Genomic DNA, 18435 nt, shown 5'->3' with positions numbered 1-18435 from the left:
GAACGGGTATGGGTCGTGACAGTAAGCGGAGGACCGCACGAGCAGGCCGCGCCTGGCTGTATGCTCAGGCCAGAGCTCCGGCAGTGCCTGCCACAGAGAAGCAGGGGCCCCAAGGCTGAGCCTTTAAGGGGTACAGTTTGCCTGGGTAAAAATGAGCGAGTCCACACAGATCAAAGGGTTTGGTGAGACGCGAAAATAGAGTCCGCCTCAAACTGTCAATTATCGACTGCTCGTTAAGGACATTAATTTCCTTAGTTTGCAAGTAATTAAGAGTACGATTTCTGAGAAAATATTGTTTTAAATTAAGTAGTTATTGAAATTGTCTTGCTTATAGCTAACTGAAAACAAAATACCTTTTAAAAAGTGTCATTTATGAGAACCCAGGTTCTATTAAGGCTTTGACTTGGAAAAGAATTCCCGATATTTAATGGGCATAGAGAGGAAATTCTGCAGGCGGCTTTTTCCTAATTCGAAAGACAGAGCTGTGCCGTGTGGGTTGTCTGCAGAGGCAGAAGGTATGGAGCTGGGGACGTGGCACGCAGGACGGCGCCAGGATCCACTGGGGCTGGACAAGACATCATGGAGAGCAGAGGGTCAGGCCAAGCCCCGGCCAGCCCATGCCAGAGACCTTTTGAGCCATCGGGAGCACTCAGAGCCTGTCACCGCCGTGTCGCGTGTGGATCCATGCACTCGTGTCTGATGATGAAAAGCATACTCACCTTTCCTTCAAGTAGCTCCAGGTTTAGATCTCGAAGCTCTTTAAAGCTCAGCATTAGCCTCAACTCTGATTAGTTTAAAGAAGGACCTATAAATGAGATCATTTCAAGTCGACACGAAAGTGGGCATGAAGAAACCTTGGACGAATAAACAAGAACATAATAAAACTGATTACGTGTGATTGGCAGTGGTGAACAGGGTAGGTGCTGACAAGAGTAGGAAAGAGAATGTTCTATGGCGTTTTGGTTTTTATATAGTTTCAGTTTTTGAACTGATTCAAGAGTCATATAAGTAAATACATTCACTACATTCACTCTCATTGCCAGTACTCTCGGTGGTAGTATACACTTCAGGCCCTTGGTAGTCTTCAGAAAACTGTTTTGAAAGCTTCTGAATCATGAAGTTGTTTGCAGCTCTCTTGGTTTGGTCACACTGCATGAGAGGTGCTTGTAAGACACCGGTTTGTGTGACCGATGGGTCAATGAGCCAGAAGAAGTGATAGTGAATTCTCATTTTTAATGAATGGATCAGAAGTAGCGTTATTTTTAAGTGATTTTCAATGAAAATGGAAATCAGATACTTAACCTACGAAACTGTTACAAAAGCCGCAAAGAAACTCAGGGATGTTTATGTATGTCTTGTGCGACGCCATCTTCCTGAGTGTGGGAGAGGAGGGGGTGCTTGACATGAAGGTGAAGGAGATACAGGCTCATACATTCTGAGCCACCGAGAAGATGAGGGAGGTGACAGTTGCTGAGGAGACAGGCCCCTCTCTCGAGCAGTCGCGGATATTGGACCGTGTCTCTTAACCGACGGTTAGAGTGTGTGAGGACAAAAGAATTTAATTTCACTGCAAAGACTGCTTTTAAAGTACATCTTAACAGGCTTCTAGAAAGTTATTGAGAAGCTGAGTGCCACTGTAGGCAGATGGGAACCTTTGGGTTGCCAGACTCATGGTCATTCGGTATAAAAGTTGCATTTCCATTAAAATGGAATCCTCTAAAAAAATTGGACTTTTAGTGCACTCTTAGAATATTGTTGATAATCAATATTTATTTGACTGTCTACCCACGCTTGTTGTTCTGAGAAGAAGCTCCAAGAGTCCCTGCTAAGCCGAGATACTCTGCAAGGGAGTTCAGGTTTTAGACATTCCCCCTGGCTCACTTGTCCTGTGCCTGTCGCACGAGCACTGCCTGTCTCTGTTTCCTACTGGCATCTTCTTTTAGGCTAAGAGGGTGGCTTCGGAATTCTGGTGCCTTCCACAGCTGTTCTGCTCACATGGCATACTAACTGTGTGATGCTTGGCCTATTAGCCTCCCTGGATTTCGTGTGACTCAGTTGCCTTATCTGCAAAGTGAGGTTGGTATTAGCTCATAGAGTTTGGGTGAGGGTGAAGTTCAGCTCATACTCATAAAATGCCTGGCGTGGTGCCTGGCGTGGAACAAGGAGTCAGGAGAGAGTAGCCGTTGGTGGTATTGTTGTTCTTCTGCCAGACAAGTCTGTTCTTGCGATAGCTGCTTTTCGCCTTCAAGGCATTTCTGCCGGCATATATTAGCAATGTCGATTTCTGCGTAATAGAATACATCTGTTCCCCACAGGGGCCTGGTTCTGGATTTACCTTCATGTTAAGTCCATCAGATTTAAGCACACCCAAATGGGTCTACTAAAGAAGTTTATATACAAATGATCCTGTCATACGTGAAGACCAGAGTCATTTTATATCGAATGCCTGAGACCCACTCTGGGACATTCTGCTGCGTTTGGCCTGGCTTGTGACCTGGGCATGAGGATTTATAAGATGTTCCCTGGGTGATTGCCATGTTCAGTCAGCACTGAGAACCAGATGATAGAAGATTGATAATATTTGGAAATATTTAGATTAAATGTTAAGATTTTAAGCCTCATGTCAGTATGAGTTTGTGAATGAAGTCCCTGTATTGAGTGCCTCTATCACAAAGATCAGTTTTGAGTCTATGGAGAAAACATCTCAGAGGGTATCTGATGACATATGCTTTGCCCTCATCTGTTACGAGAAAGACTTTAGGCCTCAGCAATAATGAAAATTGGCTATAATTTTTGTTGTGTAGAGGGAACTTGTGCAAACTACATGTCTCAGACTTTTTACAAGAGCACTGAATTAGGAAATCAGGTGAGTGGTGTCCTGGATGTAGCTCTCGTAGTCTGGAACAATTTTCTGAGCCTCCGTTTCCCATCCTTACACGGAAATCACATTCCCTGCGCTGCTAATTTGCCAGGTGGTGCTGAGGCACACGTGAATTAACGTGCAGTGAAGTTCTCGGGGATGAAGGTCACATCGGTCGGGGTGCCAGTGATCCCAGCCATTAGTAGTTTCCTCATCCACCATCAAATTTAACTTTGACACCACCTGCAGGAAGAAGGAAGAGAAAGATTATTCCCCTTTTACAAATAATGAAACTGAGGCTTAGAAATAGAAAGTGCTTCATAAATGATCAAGCGACTTTGAAGGGAAAGAGGTAGAGGGCCAGCTCAGCTCTTCTGAGAACAGATACCGTAATTTCTGGACACCCTGCAGAATTCTTCACAAACCACAGAACCTGTTTATTGGTTGATGTTGGGTTTGGTTTTTACTAGGTTTTTGCCATTCCTCGATCTAATCAATTGCCTTTGCCGCTTGAGTATTGTGTATTTGTTAGAAGTATTAAAACATTTGGGGAGTTGGGTAGGCTAGTCAAAATAATTTTGTCCTAAGCCTAAGGCAAACACTTTTTAAAAGTGTTTTCCTCACAATATCTGTATTTGAAGTGACTTATTTATTTACAGGAAGCTTTGCTGTGGTCGCCTGTAGCATGGTGTCAGTGACTTAGAAGCCACAGACCTTTCCCTTAAGGAATAAAGTCTCATGGGAAACATAGAGGACCCCAGCAAAATCATTATAAGCTCACAACAGTGAACCCCCTTAATAAGCATGGTATAACAGTGAAATATTACTCAGGTATACAAGGAGTGAAGTACTGATCCATACTACAGTATGGATGGGCCTTGAAAATACTATGCTGTGTGAAAGAAGTCAGGTACAAAAGACCATATGTTGTATAATTCCATGTATATGAAATATCCAGAATAACCTAATCCATTCAGAAAGAAAGTAGATAGTGATTACTTAGGGCTAGGCTGGGTGGGAGGATGGGGGGGGCAGTAACCAAAGGGTACAGGGCTCATTTTTGGGGTGATGAAAATATTCTCAACCTGTATCATGGTGATAGTTGCAGAACTCTGTGAATATACCAAAAACCACTGGATTGTACATGTTAAGCAGGTGAATTGAATGATATGTGAATTATATCTCAATAAAGACTTGTTACAATTTTTTTTTAAAAAAAGGGGGTGGGGACCAGGAGTTAAGGGGAGCGAAGTGACACAGACACAAGACGAGGAGAGTGGTTCTTAGAATGTCTGACTCACCCCACTGCAGGATGACTTGACCAGGTTTCTGGATGAGCTGAATTTTTGCTTTTGTTTTCAGAAGTGGAAGCACCCCAAAGGTGCCCCTACAAGGACATATTGAACCAGTTACCTGCCAGGACTTCTGGGAGTATTGGTGTATACTTTGTTTGAAAAGTATAGATTTAAGGGAACTCTAAGAATAAGCACTTGCCTGTTTCCCTAAAACTAAAGAAATTGGTATGGCCCAATGGGCAGCTAGCAGATGTGTAGAGTAGATGTCTTATGCGTTTTTTCTCCTTTTTGTTCCTATCTTGACTTTTTTTTTAAATGAGAGCCAGTGTCTGTGGGGAGAGAGTCCATTTGGTGAAGAGACGGGTTTTATGCAGAGGCCTCAATGAGTCCTGCAGTCTAAACATGACTTAGAGGTTCCACTGATTTTAGAAACTCACTTTCAAGGCTATGTTCACATCTCCAGATCCAAGGTTCTCATGTGTCTCCCCTATATGTGTAAAATAATTATGGTCTGCTTTTAGCTTTATTTAATAGTTTTGAATTTAGCATTTTACATTTTTTTAAAGATTTTACTTATTTATTTGAGAGAGAGAGAGTGCGTGCATGCGCATGAGTCGGGGGGGGGCAGAGGGAGAGAGAGAGAGGCAGATTCCCTGCTGAGCGGGGAGCCAGAAGTAGGGCTCCATCCCAGGACCCCAAGATCATGACCTGAACCAAAGTCAGACGCTTAACCGACTGAGCCACCCAGGTGCCCCTAGCGCTTTACATTTAAGTGCTCATGGATATTAACAGATAAAATAAGTACATAACTTGGGGGGTGATTTTGAGGGTATTCAATAGCAGAGATTTTTTTTTTAACTAATAGAAGCTGTGTAAAGATTAGGTCAATGTCAAATTCAAGACAGGGCTAGCTATTGACAAAAAAAAAAAAAAGTACCACTTGGAACTCTGGAACATGTAGTAAGTATAAATACAAATTTTAGAGATGGCAGAAATTCATCCAGGAGAGCCATAAGGAGTGAGTTATAGCTCATGTTTGTCCCTTGGGTGAATTAAATATGTATTTTTTATGCCTTTACAAAGATATTAGCCAAAATAAAGGTATTTTAGTGCCAGTCGGATTAGAAAATGAGATTGAATTATTTACCTTCATGTATGTTCTCACTACAGTAAATCCTGTATTAGTTAGCAGTATTTTTCAACAAACTTGTCAGTTTAAGATAGCAGTGTTTTTTTTAATGTTTCCCCAACTAGCTTTGTAAAATCACCAAATTAGGTAAACGATGATTATTAAACTTCATGAAATACACAGACCAAATGGACTTCAACTGGTTTTTACTCTCCCCCGCTCAGCTTCTCCCTACAGATGTAGTTAATTTTTACGATCCCTTTAGGGTCTGTATGTTCGGTGTAAGGAAACTAATGGTTTTTCTATACTCGAATCCAAATTAAATTCCTAAAGTTTTTTTCCTACTGGCAGTCTCTAATCAAATACAATCCTAAGGAAAGTTGACCAACAGAGCGCTGATGGGACTGATATTTATTCTTGAGTGCGATGGAAGCGTGGGCTGCAGACGAGTCTGGGCACTGGAAAACCTGGGTTCTTGCCCCCCTTCCCAGTGCTGCCACAAACCTGCTGTGAGGCCCATTACCCTTCTGAGCTCAATTTCCTCATCTGGAAAACGAAGAGACCACAATTGCATGACTGCCAACGTCTCTTCCTGCTCTGACAGTCTTTGTTCCAAAGGATGAGGCTGCAGCATCAGCCCGAGCTGCTACCGCCGGGAGCTAATGAAGATAGCACAATTGAACTCTCTCGATCTCCGTGAATCTACATGTGCTCTGGGTTTTATCATCCTAGCAATGCACCTGTGGCCGTTAGTGATGAAAACGGGAGTTACCTGTGTACATGATCTGGTTTAAGGGCAAGGATAGAGTATCTGGGCCAAGGAGAAGATGAGGAGGAGAAATCACCTGACCTTGAAGGTGGATGAGACCCAGGTTCACATCTACTTTGTCTTTCCCTCAGTGAGGGCTTGGCACAACTCCCCTCTTCTCAGGAGCGTCTTAGTTATCTCCTGTGTTACTGAGGGCAGTTTCTCGGGTACTGAGGCCAGGGGCACTGACTGGTGAGTGAAGAAATCAGAGCTAACAGAAGAGCCCCGTTCTAGAGAGAAGCTTCTCATCATTACACCTTGCATCGGTGTGAGTAACAGAGTGGTTACATGCAACTCGTTCTTTCTGTCCTTTTCCTACCAGCTAGCGCAGTGGTCAGGGAAGCAGGGATTCCAAGAGATAGGCTGCGGAGAGAGACAGAGAGAAATCAGAGGCCTTTGGTTAATTAAGAGTAAAGTGAGTTGTGAGTGGTCAGTCGGTGGTTCTGATGGCACCGTAATGTGACAAACTATATTCTCTCTGGGAGAAAAAAACCCTGGAAGAACGTCCTGACTTGCTATGAGAGAGAGAGAGAGAGGCCTCCTCCTGAACTTTCTGGCTCCACCTTCCAACCGGGAAGTGGGTTTTCACACTGATAGGACCAATTCCCCCAGTCCCCATCAGTGTGAATACATTTGAATTGTTCAGCCCAATCACACGTGATTAATTCCGATTTCTGGCCTGAGCATTTCTTCATGGGCCGTGGAGCCCTTCCTTTCTCTGGAAAACAAACTGGCGACTGTACAAGGTACATCGTACCATGGGGGGACAGCCATGTGCTTTCCTTTGGCCCCGCAGGGCTCACAGGTTCAAACGCAACCTGCCTGAATCATAAGAACTTTAATTGAGTAGATAAAGAGGTCCTCATAATTATAAACTGCAGTAGGTATAACAAGAGGCTAAATACATAGCTGTGGTTTTAATTAGCTGGTGCTTCAAATTAGTAATTTTGGTTTCCGTCAGAAATCGGTGATGTTCTACACTGTGAAAGCCTCATCGCCGAGCAGTTCATTCCCCATTATACCTCATCCTGTGAAGCTTTCAATACCACGCCATGCTGAGCGAAAGAGGAAGAAGTTGGAGCGATTTGGTTGCCTTCCAAGAGCAGTGGTCCTCTGTGGCGATTCAATTCATTCTCGTCAGAGATAGGAGAATTAACTGTTCTTTGTTGTATGTGTTAAAAAATGCGGCAGGCCGTTTGCTTGCAACAGATAACACCCATGTGCACACTCAATCTGCTCTTCCCATTTTCGTCTGGAATTTGGTGGCTAATGAACTGATGCAAAACGGAGCCAAGAGCCTCCTCACAAATCAAACCCAGGTCGAAAGCGCCCAACGTGCCCTGGCTGCTGGCCGCTCGGTGCCCCGCAAGTTGAAACACGTTTCCTTTTCTCCTCCTCCCTCTCTTCCCTCAGGGTTTTAATTCTGTCTTTCCCTCGGAGGAGAAGGTAGTTAGTCAAGCCAAGAGAACAAAGGACTTCGGTTCTCTTCACGGGAGAATTCAGTGTGATCTATGGGCCTGTCGTGCCGGGCTGTCAGGTGCCCCGAAAGAACAGACGGCTCGAAAACCGCCATCTTGCTCGCGTCCCTCACAAGCATGAGACTTGAGCTCTTGTTTTTGTGTGGAAAGGCATCTGCTGTGGCAGGCAGAGAAACCAAGGGGCTTCCTTTGCAACAAACCTTCCCGGCACCCCCACTCAGTATCGCTTTAACTTGTGGGTCCGCCTCCACCCTGACGGCCTTCTCTTTCCTACGTTTGAACACACTGATCATGGGCTCGGGTGACGCGCGGTGCGCGGTGCTCCCGTCCGAGCTCGCGCTCCGTGTGCGTGGTCTGACGGTACGACTGTGTCTGCTTGATGGCACGCCGGCCTCCACCACAAAGACGTTGCGGCCCACGGACGTGTGTGCTTCTGATCTCAACTTGTGTCCGGCCAGGAGAGAGGATGCCAGCAAGTGTCATCCCTGCGGATGGCGTCTGAGACTCCCCAGGACAGGCTGCCTTCCAGGATCTGGACTTGGCATCTTTCTTGACCAGACGAGGCCCAGATGTGGGGTCTGGGCTTTGTGTAGCACTCTGGAGCTGCTTTGCTTTCCCCAGATGGTGACAGCATTGGCTGAGCGCTCTCGTGACCGGCCCAGAGAGCTCCTCCGTGTCTGGCATTGTTTGTGTCGTGGAAGCATAACGTACGTCTGAACATCCCTTCATTGGTGCCACTTTTTTAAATCGGAGAAATGAAGTGTTGTTGATTCAGAAGATAAGGCTATCAAAGTCACTTTGAATCTGTCAGTTGGAGGATTCCTGTGGAGAAAGGGGGATGATGAAGTGTAGTGGCATCTCACGCTCCATGTATATCAATATCTAGTTAAGCTGCCATGGATATTTCATGCTCTGGGCTCTTAGTTTGTAAATTAAAAGTTATGATACTCATGAGCAAACTAGGCGACCAAGGAGAGGCATTAAGGTCTGGGATGTATTCAAAACCTGCCGACTATACTCTTGTATCAGTGTATCTCTTGTAATTCCTTTAGCTATTATGTTCATTTGCATGCCAATTATCTAATTAAGTCTTAACATGGCAGTATTAACATGGGGAAGGAAAGCAACATTTGTACAGCACCTGCTAGGCATTCTACATACGTTTATATAATTTAAATTTGCCCCGCATATATGTGCTCACTTCGGGTAAGATTTTGATCAAAAGCAGGGGAAAAGAAAACCCAATGGACAAAATAAAATCCACCACTTTTGAGACTTACAGATTATAGTGTAATACGCACAATTGTTTTCTTCATCGGGAAGCATTTCATTCTATAAAATCCCAGGGCCCGGAGTATATCTGAGATATTATCTGGAACCTTCTGTGCTGATCCTCCAATGGGAAAGCCTGAAACGTGACGAGTCACAGAACGACACAGAGTTTATAAAACATGTGTGCCTTAAGGTCATTCGAGGCTTTTGACACCTTTTATTGCTAGCTGTTTGCTGTTCAAGCCAGACATCTTTCTTTGTGAAGAGTTTCCTAGCGAGGCTGTCAGTCTCCTATGGCACACACCATGAGAAGAGCAAAGGCACCACCATCACAAAAAAGGAATGTAAGCGAGTGAGTGGTTCTGTGTTTTGTAGACTTCCAAAAACGTCCATAAACGCTCCTGTGATTTCGTTAAACAGGCTAACTGGCTGTGGGCTCAGGACAGAATTACGGTTGGTCTGCGACGTCTTGGTTAATTCCTTTCTGTTAGGACTTCGTAACATCTGTGTATTCTGAGTCCTAAGCAGTTGGCAACACAAAGGAACTTGATTTCAGTACCTTTCCGCACAGTGGACTGACTTTTGGGGAGCCTGTAATTGCCTGTAGTATTCAAGCAGGGACAAGGGGAGAGGATTCTGGAACACTTAAGTGGGCATGAGTATGGTTTCTAATGAGCACGTTTCCATGTTCTTCTGTATTCCAAAGAACTGGTCAGGATCTTAAACCCTGTGGGAGTCCAGAAAAGGTTTCTCTGCTCCCTGTGCAGTGTATCCATTTGGGTAGCCTTGGCTTGTATTGTTTTTTTTTTTCTTATTGATAACAAGGGAGATCTGAATGACATGACTAATTAATCTTGTTCTCCTTTTGTCTTTTTCTTTTCCTATCAGTCACTATGAACAAGACCGTAGTGCACTTAAAAAAAGGGAATGGGAGCGGAGGAATCAAGAAGTCCAGCAAGAAGACGATCTCTTTTCTTCAGGCTTTGATCTTTTCGGGGAGCCGTACAAGGTAGCTGAATATGTATGTAATTTATCTTTCTGGAAAATGGTTGCTTGTTACGTTTTTGAACACACTGTTGATTAAATCAACATTTAATCTATTTTTAAAGCACCCAAATCATTTCCAGGAGAATATATTTGACAAATGCAATCTAGACATACACTGTATTTGGGGCAATTGCAGCTTTCTGACGAAGTCTTCAGAGACAAATTCTGTCTTCTTTGGGGAGGACGGTCCAATTTCAACGGGACTAGCGAGACTTCTTGTCTCCCAGGAGTTCTCTCCTGCCCAGCACTTCCGACAGCAAGCAATGCCCTCTTGACGCTTCCCCCCCCCCTTGAGTATTGGCAAGGCAGCCCCTGAAGACTTCATCAGAAGGTCAATGGCTGTGTCTCTTTCTCCTCCCGATCCGTGCCATCTGCAAGCGGTCGCCTCGCTTTCCTTTCCCACGTTAGGTTGTTAGCAGCTGTGGAGTGGTTTGAGTGTTCTTTGAAAATCCTCGTTCCAGGAGAAAGGGAAAAGCCAATCATTTTTTCCTGGTGGTTAATTGTCCTGGATGAGGAGATTGCCTCAACGGGGCAGGGGGAGCGGGTGGCACAGCCAGGTTGATTGCCTAGCGGTGTTCTAGCTAGTTCGTAGCCCCTACTGCTCTGTCTACAAGTACTGATTTCACAATGACTGCCTCTGAACTTTCTATTCGGGGTGGGGCTTGGGGGAAGAGTCTTGTGGAATTGCTGGCAGCTGGTTGGTGTTTATTGAAATTTAGTAGCAGTGTAATTTTCCATAATGAAACAAAATGATGTAAGAGTTAAAACAACAATAGAGGGAAATTTCTGAGAGTCGTGCTTTTAGAAGGGCACCAATTAGGGGACAATGACTTCTGGAAAAGGGAAGGACAGCATCGGCACAAATACCACTTTGGGGTAGGGAGTAAGCTGTTTGGCGCGGTGGCCACTGAGACCAGAGCCTTGTTGCCTTGTTCATGATAAGTGAGCAGCTCTTGACTGAGACTCAGGTGCCTTCCGAGTTCGGTTAATCTGACCAAGAGAGTTAGGTCACCTAAGTACTCCTTTCCAATTTGTTAATAATAGTATAATCCTTAAAAAAGCATTTCTCCTATTACAATCGATTTAATTTATATACTACCTTTGAACGCGTGTGTTTAGAGACGTGATGAGTTTAGCAAACATTCGTCGAAGGCCCACGATGTGCTAGTCACATCTTAGACGAATGCACAAAGAGGAGTGAGACTTCATCATGAGCGACGGAAGGCACGAGTGCAGGGCAGCTGCCGCAGAGGTAGGCAGGGGAGAGGTTAGTGGAGACTTGGTGCCTCGTGCCAAGGAGTGTGAACGCAATTCCATACACGAAGAGAAGTCACTGCAAGCTTTCCAGTAAGGGCATGGGCAGGACAAAGAATTTTGAAGACGATGTTGGCAATGTGGTGAGTTGGTTGGATGTGAGGCAAACAAGAAAGCAGATAAAGAAGCTTCCATAGTTCGCTCAGGACCGGTCATGGCAGGGAGGATTTAAGGCAGTGCGAGGAAGTTGACATGACAAGACTGGGTGTCTGACTGGCTGTGGAGAGGGTGGGACAGGTCTGAATGATTCCCATATTTTTGACTTGAGAAGATGGCAGTCTCATTAACAGGCTGTTCAGGAGGAAACAGGGTTGGTGCTTGAAAAGAAAAAAAAGAATTCTGTTTTGAGCACATTTGGTTTGAGATGCCAGTGAGATATGAAGAGAGACCTACCCGGTAGGCATTGGGTGTAGGGACCTGGAGCTAATGAGAGCGCTCAGGAGAGAGAGTTAGGTTTGAGCAGGGAGGTAGCCGTGGAAGCCAGCAGATGACTGAGGACAAAGAGAGAATCTTGGGGAGCAGTAGTATTTAAGCAGTAAAAGAGGTGGCAAAGGAGACGCCAGGAAAGGAACCTAAAAAGGAGTGAATGATCACAGAGGCAGGAAGAGAACTAGGAGAGAATCATTTCATAGAAATCAAGGGTTTTATGGAGGAGGGATTGGTTAGTTATTTGTGTCCGAGAGGGTAGGAAAGGTCAGGACTGGGAAGTGGCTGTTGGATTTGGTAGTTAAGGGGGTGGGGGGATCAGTGACCTTAGGGAGAGTTGTTTTATTTGTTGATGGTGGTGCTTGTTGTGGAAAGGGAACTGCCTGGGGTCAGGGAGTAAATGGGAAGCGGTAAAACAAAGAAAGACAGCAAGGCAGTGAGTTTTTGTGTGGAGGGAGGAAGAAAGGAAGGTAGGTTAGAACCTGAGGGGAGAAATGATTTGGAAAGAGCCTTTTTTTCTCATAATGGGAGAAATGTGAACATGTTTAGAGATTGATGGGAAGGACCCAATGTCAGTCAAGAGGGAGAGGGTGAAGCGACCAGAGGAAGAGGTGACGATGTGTGGAGCAGGTTCCCGGAGGAGATGAGCAAGCAAAGTCAAGAGTGTGTGAAGAGTGACCAGCCATGGCAAGACGTTGTGGCCTCCATTTTTTGCAGAAAGTGGAGGAGAGGTCAAAGGATGATAGATGCCTTTTCCCTTCTTGAGAAAGAGGAATAACCAGAGGAGTTTTACATCTTATCTTTGGATGAGTTAGAAAGATGGTAGGTGTACCCCTACCAGACTCATTTACTCAGAGTCATTCTCAAAGTTCAAAATCTACTCCGTGCTCAATGCTATTTCCGTGATGAGGTGTAGTACCCTTGGTTTATCCCCTCTTTATAACTTTAAGTCATTTTGAATTAATGGCCTTGTACCTTCAAGGTAAATGCCATCTCTTGCTAACAAGGCCTGTAATATAGATGCATATTTATTTTTCGATGTCAGCAATGTATTTTTGAGTAGGCAGTTAAAATAAAAACCTGTTACCAACATTGCCAGAAGTTTTCAGAAGTCATCTCTCTTGCTATGACAAGGGTGTATCAGGTAGAGACGCCAGGTGGGAACATTTGTCTAGCTCAGGGCCAGGCCTATTTTGTGATTAGTAGCCTGTTGCCTTTATGTTTCTTGATGGGGAAGAGCTGTTGTTCTTCAGTGGAGATTGTATGGGAGAGGAATTAAGCTAACAGTTGATGACCTAGAGATTCTCTTTCTTTCACCTTGCTTTGATGACCAGCTGCCATCTTGTGCTGTGTCCGCGTTCAGGATTTCCTGGGAGATCACTGAAGAGTTTGCCCATATTATAATACCGGAACTAATGTGCACCTCCATCAGTTCCCTATACCTGGACTGGTGTGAACGCCCTTGGAGTATCTGGACACGCCAGTGGCAGTAGGAGTGTTAGAGCTGGACCATGGTCCACTGGTAGAGACAAGGACTTACCTGAACCCTACCTTAGGGTTGTGGTGGGAATGCTTATCAAATTAAAAATCAAAACTCCTGGTGGTGGATCAGGACTTTCAGGAAACCTCTTGCCACCCTAAAGCCTAAAACGTGGCCTGATCAGTTATCCAGTAATGTTGGTAACTTCTGAAGTAGCCAATGAGCATCGGTCCCCAAGACCCTGCCCTTTCTCGGCACTTGGAAGAAATGGTGATCTCTCAACATCCTGACTGATTTCTTTCCTTTCTTTGCTTCACCCCTACCATTCTCAGAATGGAAAGAATGTTGACCACCCCTGCATGTGGTTGGTGATGGGAAACTTCTCTGTGAGGCTGCTTCTGTTGCTTATAACTTCTAAATCTGACTTTGTGCTATGGTGTTGAGAAGGGTGTCTTCAAAAGCACTTGAAAGATGTGAAGCTGTTTGACATGCCTAGGCTAGTGTGGAAAGACTGAGCGGGTTGAGGAGCTGGTATGTATCAAGTGGCTGCCGTATGCCAGGCACGTGCTAGGGCTTTCTATGTGCCTGTGTAGTCCTTACGAAAACTGGAGTACTCGTTTCCCTTATGTTGCCCACAAGGAATTTGAGGCTCAGAGAGGTGAGGTAGCTTCTCTGCAGCTTCATATCCATGCCAGTGGTGGATCTAGAACCCAGTTCTGTGGTTCAGTACCTGTAACAGGAAGCTGTTGATCCTCCCGCAGGAGGTCAGAAGACCTGATAAGCTTACCTACGTACTGGGTGACTTTGGTGAAGAAACTTCATTCCTCTGACCTATAGTTTCCTCCTCTCTGAAATGAATAATAATACCTGATAGGAAATAATCCCTGATAATAATAACAATAAGGCAACAACAGTAACTGACATTTTATAGTCTTTGCACTCTGGGAGAATGAGGAAAGCGAGGCACAGAGAGATTAAGTGGCTTACCCAAGGTCATTTGGGTTGGGGAGGTAGAAGCCTGACTGAGATCAGAGCTGCTCTGCTGACTCACATGGCTGTTACTAAGGATCAAGTCAAACGAGCCGGGAGACCTTGCTTTGAAATCTGGAAAGTGCTGTACAAGTTTGAGATATTATCGTTATTATAATTAAAGAAAGAAATAGCAACTTACAGCTTAGAGAGATTAACTGTAAAAATATTACAATTAGGGAAAAAAGGAATTACTAAATCACATACATTAGCCACAATGAAATAAAGGGAAAAAAATGAGCCTCAAAACTTAAATTATTTTGCTACTTTTTATTAAAAAGAAATACGATGGTATAATTGCCTCCTAGTGCATTAGTCTTGTGATGAACTTCTACTACTGATTTGTAGATAGCGTTAGAAGCAAACTGAGCCAACTTTGCATTTCTTAGAGTAATGAGAGGCAAAAAGCCTAAACGAAGGAGTACTGTTAGTCATGAGCCGCAAACCAGACATATAATTTATGCCTGAAAATACTTGGAAAATGCATTTCCTTGATGATGGAGAAATTGTGATTATTTAGAAAATAAGAGCTGCAGAGGTTACCTTTAAGAATCAACCAATTATCTAGAACAGGAAGTAAAAAACTGGCCAATTGAAAGAAGCCTATAATTGGTTGAAATGGCTGTTTTATTTTTGCCATGTTTGTAATGTCCAGTCAAGATTGCCTTGCTCCTTAATAGGATTACTAAGACTCCGGAGGGTGCGAAAGAACATTCGGTGTGACTCCGAAGTTACTGTGGTGTGTAGGTGTACAGAAATGCATTTCAGGCCCCATGGGGTTTCCTGTCTGGTGGCTCTCATATCTACATCTTGAGAAGTTTAAAAACTGGTTGACAGTTGCCCAGCTCCGGTGGCGGAAAGGCAGAGAGGTGACTCAGGCGATCCAGACCGTACTGCTAATTATTTGGAGATTGTTACATGGTGGACTTTTTCAGGCTATGTGTCTGTGTGTCCTCTGTGCCTAACCCTGCCTCGTGACTGTTTTGAATTTACCAGTATGTGTCTTAAGCAGGACCATGGTAATTCCTACTTGTAGCCACAGCACGTCTGTTATGCAAAGCATATGGATCTTCCTTCAATCAGCAACTCAGAAAGTGTCGCCAGTGAACTCAACCTTGAACTGTCTGCTATGCAGTTCCGCTTGCAAGTCCCTCTGAGACCACTGCTGTGTGAGGAAGCTAGTCGAAGGGAGTTGACACCCCTTCTTTCCTCCAAGTTATCCCAGCCGGCCCTGTGTCATTTGTGCACAGGAAAACGCCACACCTGGAGCTATTAGCTTGGCCCCCTAACTCCAAGGTATAGATAGATATACCTTCACTTGAGTAAGACTTTAATGCAATGCTCTTTTTTAAGTCATCATAAGAAAAAGACACATGAAGAACATCTTTGCATCTTCTGTAAAGTTGTGCTGAAAAAAATTGTTTTATTGTTAAAAGTTCTTTTTTTTTAAAGATTTATTTATTTGAGAGAGAGAGACAGAGCAGGGGGAAGGGCATAGGGTGAGGGAGACAATCTCAATGAGATTCCACACTGAGCGAGGAGCCCCACATGGGGCTGCAGCTCACGACCCATGAGATCATGACCTGAGCCAAAACCAAGAGTCAGATGCTTAACCAACTGAGCCACCCAGGTACCCCATGTTCAAAGGTTCTTATAACTGAACCAATGAGAAGAATTCCTTTTTACATTAGTATCTGGCAACCATTTGTCTTATTTAATAAATTAAAATATGCTTCCTTCCATCAGACAAAGAGAATTCGGCAAGCTATGAGTTTTTCCTTTTTCCCTTAGCTACCAGGAAGCTCAAAATTCAATTTAATGTTCAATCACAGTAACCAAGTCAGCCTGACTTTTGCTTTTCCATTTATGTGCCTTTTTACTCCAAGCTATTGTAAAGCCTTATTTTGATATAGGTAGGATACAAATTATAATTGGATTCTATTCATGTCAGCAACAATTTTTTTGAGTATCTGATATGCCCCTGACGTGGTACTCAGTCCTGAGGATATAAAGGTGGATGAAAGGTAGTCTCTGACCTTTAAGAGCTCATAGTTTTATGCAGGAAAAGAAATCATTACTGTAGTATACCCTGTATAGTGGGGGGTTGATTTTCTAGACCTATGCAAAGAACTTCTAATTTTCCTCTAATTTTACTTACATAGACACGGTTTTAGACATTGGCCGGTTTAGATGTTCTCCTAATTTCAAGCATATTTTAAAACCTAGAGATGGGGGAAAAAGATCTTAGCATGCATTGGAAAGCCAGATCATTATAACAGTAGAAATAAATGAAGAGACATTCAAACCTAACCAAGATTGTCTCCATTGAAGAACTGCTGAACAGGAGCAGAAATGTGACCAGCTTGCTTGCAAACAAATCAGTCTTAAGGTTCTTGAGTCTTGATTACGTTGACCTGGAGAGAGTGAATTATCTTTCAGGACTTTGAGGTATTGTCCTGGTCTCTCTGACATCTCAAGGCAAGATTCGGATGTTGAAGAGCTCAGTTTGAATGGAAATTCAATGAACTTTCAGTGCGAGTCCAGTAAACTCTCAAAGAACGTTCAGTCCATTGAGCTTTGAGCTTCCTGGTAGCTAAGGCAAAAAGGGAAAATTTCCTATAGGATTCTCTTTGTGTGAGGGAAGGAAGCAACATCCAAATTCATGAAACGAGGCAGTGTAAAATAAAGGCATTTAACATGGGAAATGAAATGATGTCGTCTCCCCCCTTGCTGGGTCAGGTCCTTGAAGATAGCCATGTATTAGTGTTCATTAGGTCATCATCTGACCCAAGAGGTAAACTGTTTCAGGGCCCAGAGCAACTCTGTATGTATTTAAAGCTTGCATTAAATTCTTTTTTTTAAAAGATTTTATTTATTCATTTGAGAGAGAGAGACAGAGACAGAGAGAAAGCACAAGCAGAGGGAGAGGCAGAGGCAGAGGGAGAAGCAGACTCCCCCCTGAGCAGGGAGCCTGACATGGGGCTCGGTCCCAGGACCCTGGGATCATGACCTGAGCCGAAGGCAGAAGCTTAACTGACTAGCCACCCAGGCGCCCCTAAAGCTTGCATTAAATTCGTACTGGGTCCTCAGCATGATGAAATCTCTTTGTTTTGAATTAAGGGACTGAATAGAAGGGAGACTGGGTTTGGCTGCTCCCCAAATGGTTGGTCATACACCACTGTCAAAGGAGAACACTCTCTCCAGAGTTTATCTGGCCTTGGCTGAAGAGTGATTTGTGCCATTAAAATGGACAAACCTAGGGATTTTCAGGGAATAAAAGTGATTTCTACCCGTCTCTATCTGTTAAATAGGCCTTTCAAATGTACTTCTGAAAATGGAGCGATTTTTCAGCTGAGGATTATATGGAATGTTAATTGTTTAATCACTGCTTTAGCACTAAGGTTGCATGTGATGCAATATTAGGTGTTCTTGTGGATGAGAGAGCTGAAACAGACATTTATTGGATTTCTAAAATTCCCTCCCCCAATAGGACCCTCGTAGCATATATTGAGCATACTTTTCTGTAATCTCTGGAATCCTGTTTCCCTCACTGCCCACATTTCTTTGGAAATGTCTTATATGATTTCACACATGCTATGAGTTGGATACTGCATACAGTACACGGAGATCATGTTAACAACGAGGCCAAGGTCACCAGCTTGATTCCCCCTCTGGCTGCTCCTTCTTGGTATCCTTTGCCGGCTCCTCTTCTTCTCTCGGTCGCTTAAAGGTTGACGTTCCCCAGGGTTGCCTCCTGAGCTGATCTTCTCATTCTGTATTTTCTTTCTCTGGGTGATTTCATCCATTTCCAGCACTTCACCCTCCATTCATCTGCACACTTCCATCTTCACATACAGAGCACAGCACACGGCCAGACAGCCTAGGTCTACACTGAGATCCTACACTCGGATAGGCACACTCCTCGTGGATGCCAGGAGCTTGGGCTGGGTTAAGGGCATGGGAGAGACCTGAGAAGTTAACATCTATCTTCAGTGGAGGCTGTTATTAGTGGGGAAGGCGTCGCCCCTTCCCATGCATGGAGAACATGCCTGTGGCCCTGGGAACCTAGAGGCTACATAAGGTGGGCGTCTTCCCCATCCAGTGGTCCCACTGCCACATGGCTCCATGGAGGCCAGTAGCCTTGTTTTGTTGCAATATCTTGGGCCAGAATAGTGCAGCTTTAGCACAAAGGAGTCCTTTGCCCTTCTGACTCCAGTAGCTTGATTTAAGAACACCTTTGGCAGGTAAAGGGAATAATAAAAAGTCACTTTTGAACATGACCAGCCGAGCTTTCGTC

At 44.2% G+C, this 18435-nt stretch overlaps 1 protein-coding gene across 5 annotated transcripts in view; it reads left to right on the top strand.

Annotated features, from left to right (window-relative positions):
• Positions 1 to 18435, top strand: part of AFF2 (ALF transcription elongation factor 2) — a 453109-nt gene that overhangs the window by 134887 nt on the left and 299787 nt on the right. For 3 of the 5 annotated variants that reach the window (XM_087859684.1, XM_087859681.1, XM_087859682.1), the window contains exon 2: positions 9731 to 9863. In XM_087859684.1, coding sequence (XP_087715810.1) covers positions 9731 to 9863 — 133 coding nt within the window. The remainder of the gene's footprint in view (positions 1 to 9730; positions 9864 to 18435) is intronic. The other 2 variants (XM_087859683.1, XM_087859685.1) reach the window with 1 other exon arrangement.

Source organism: Ursus americanus, chromosome X, assembly GCF_024610735.1.
Source record: "Ursus americanus isolate L20-20 chromosome X, mUrsAme1.1.p, whole genome shotgun sequence".
NCBI classification, from domain to species: domain Eukaryota; kingdom Metazoa; phylum Chordata; class Mammalia; order Carnivora; family Ursidae; genus Ursus; species Ursus americanus.
The sequence above is the reverse complement of the archived record's forward strand: the minus strand, read 5'-3'. Positions and strand labels throughout refer to the sequence as shown.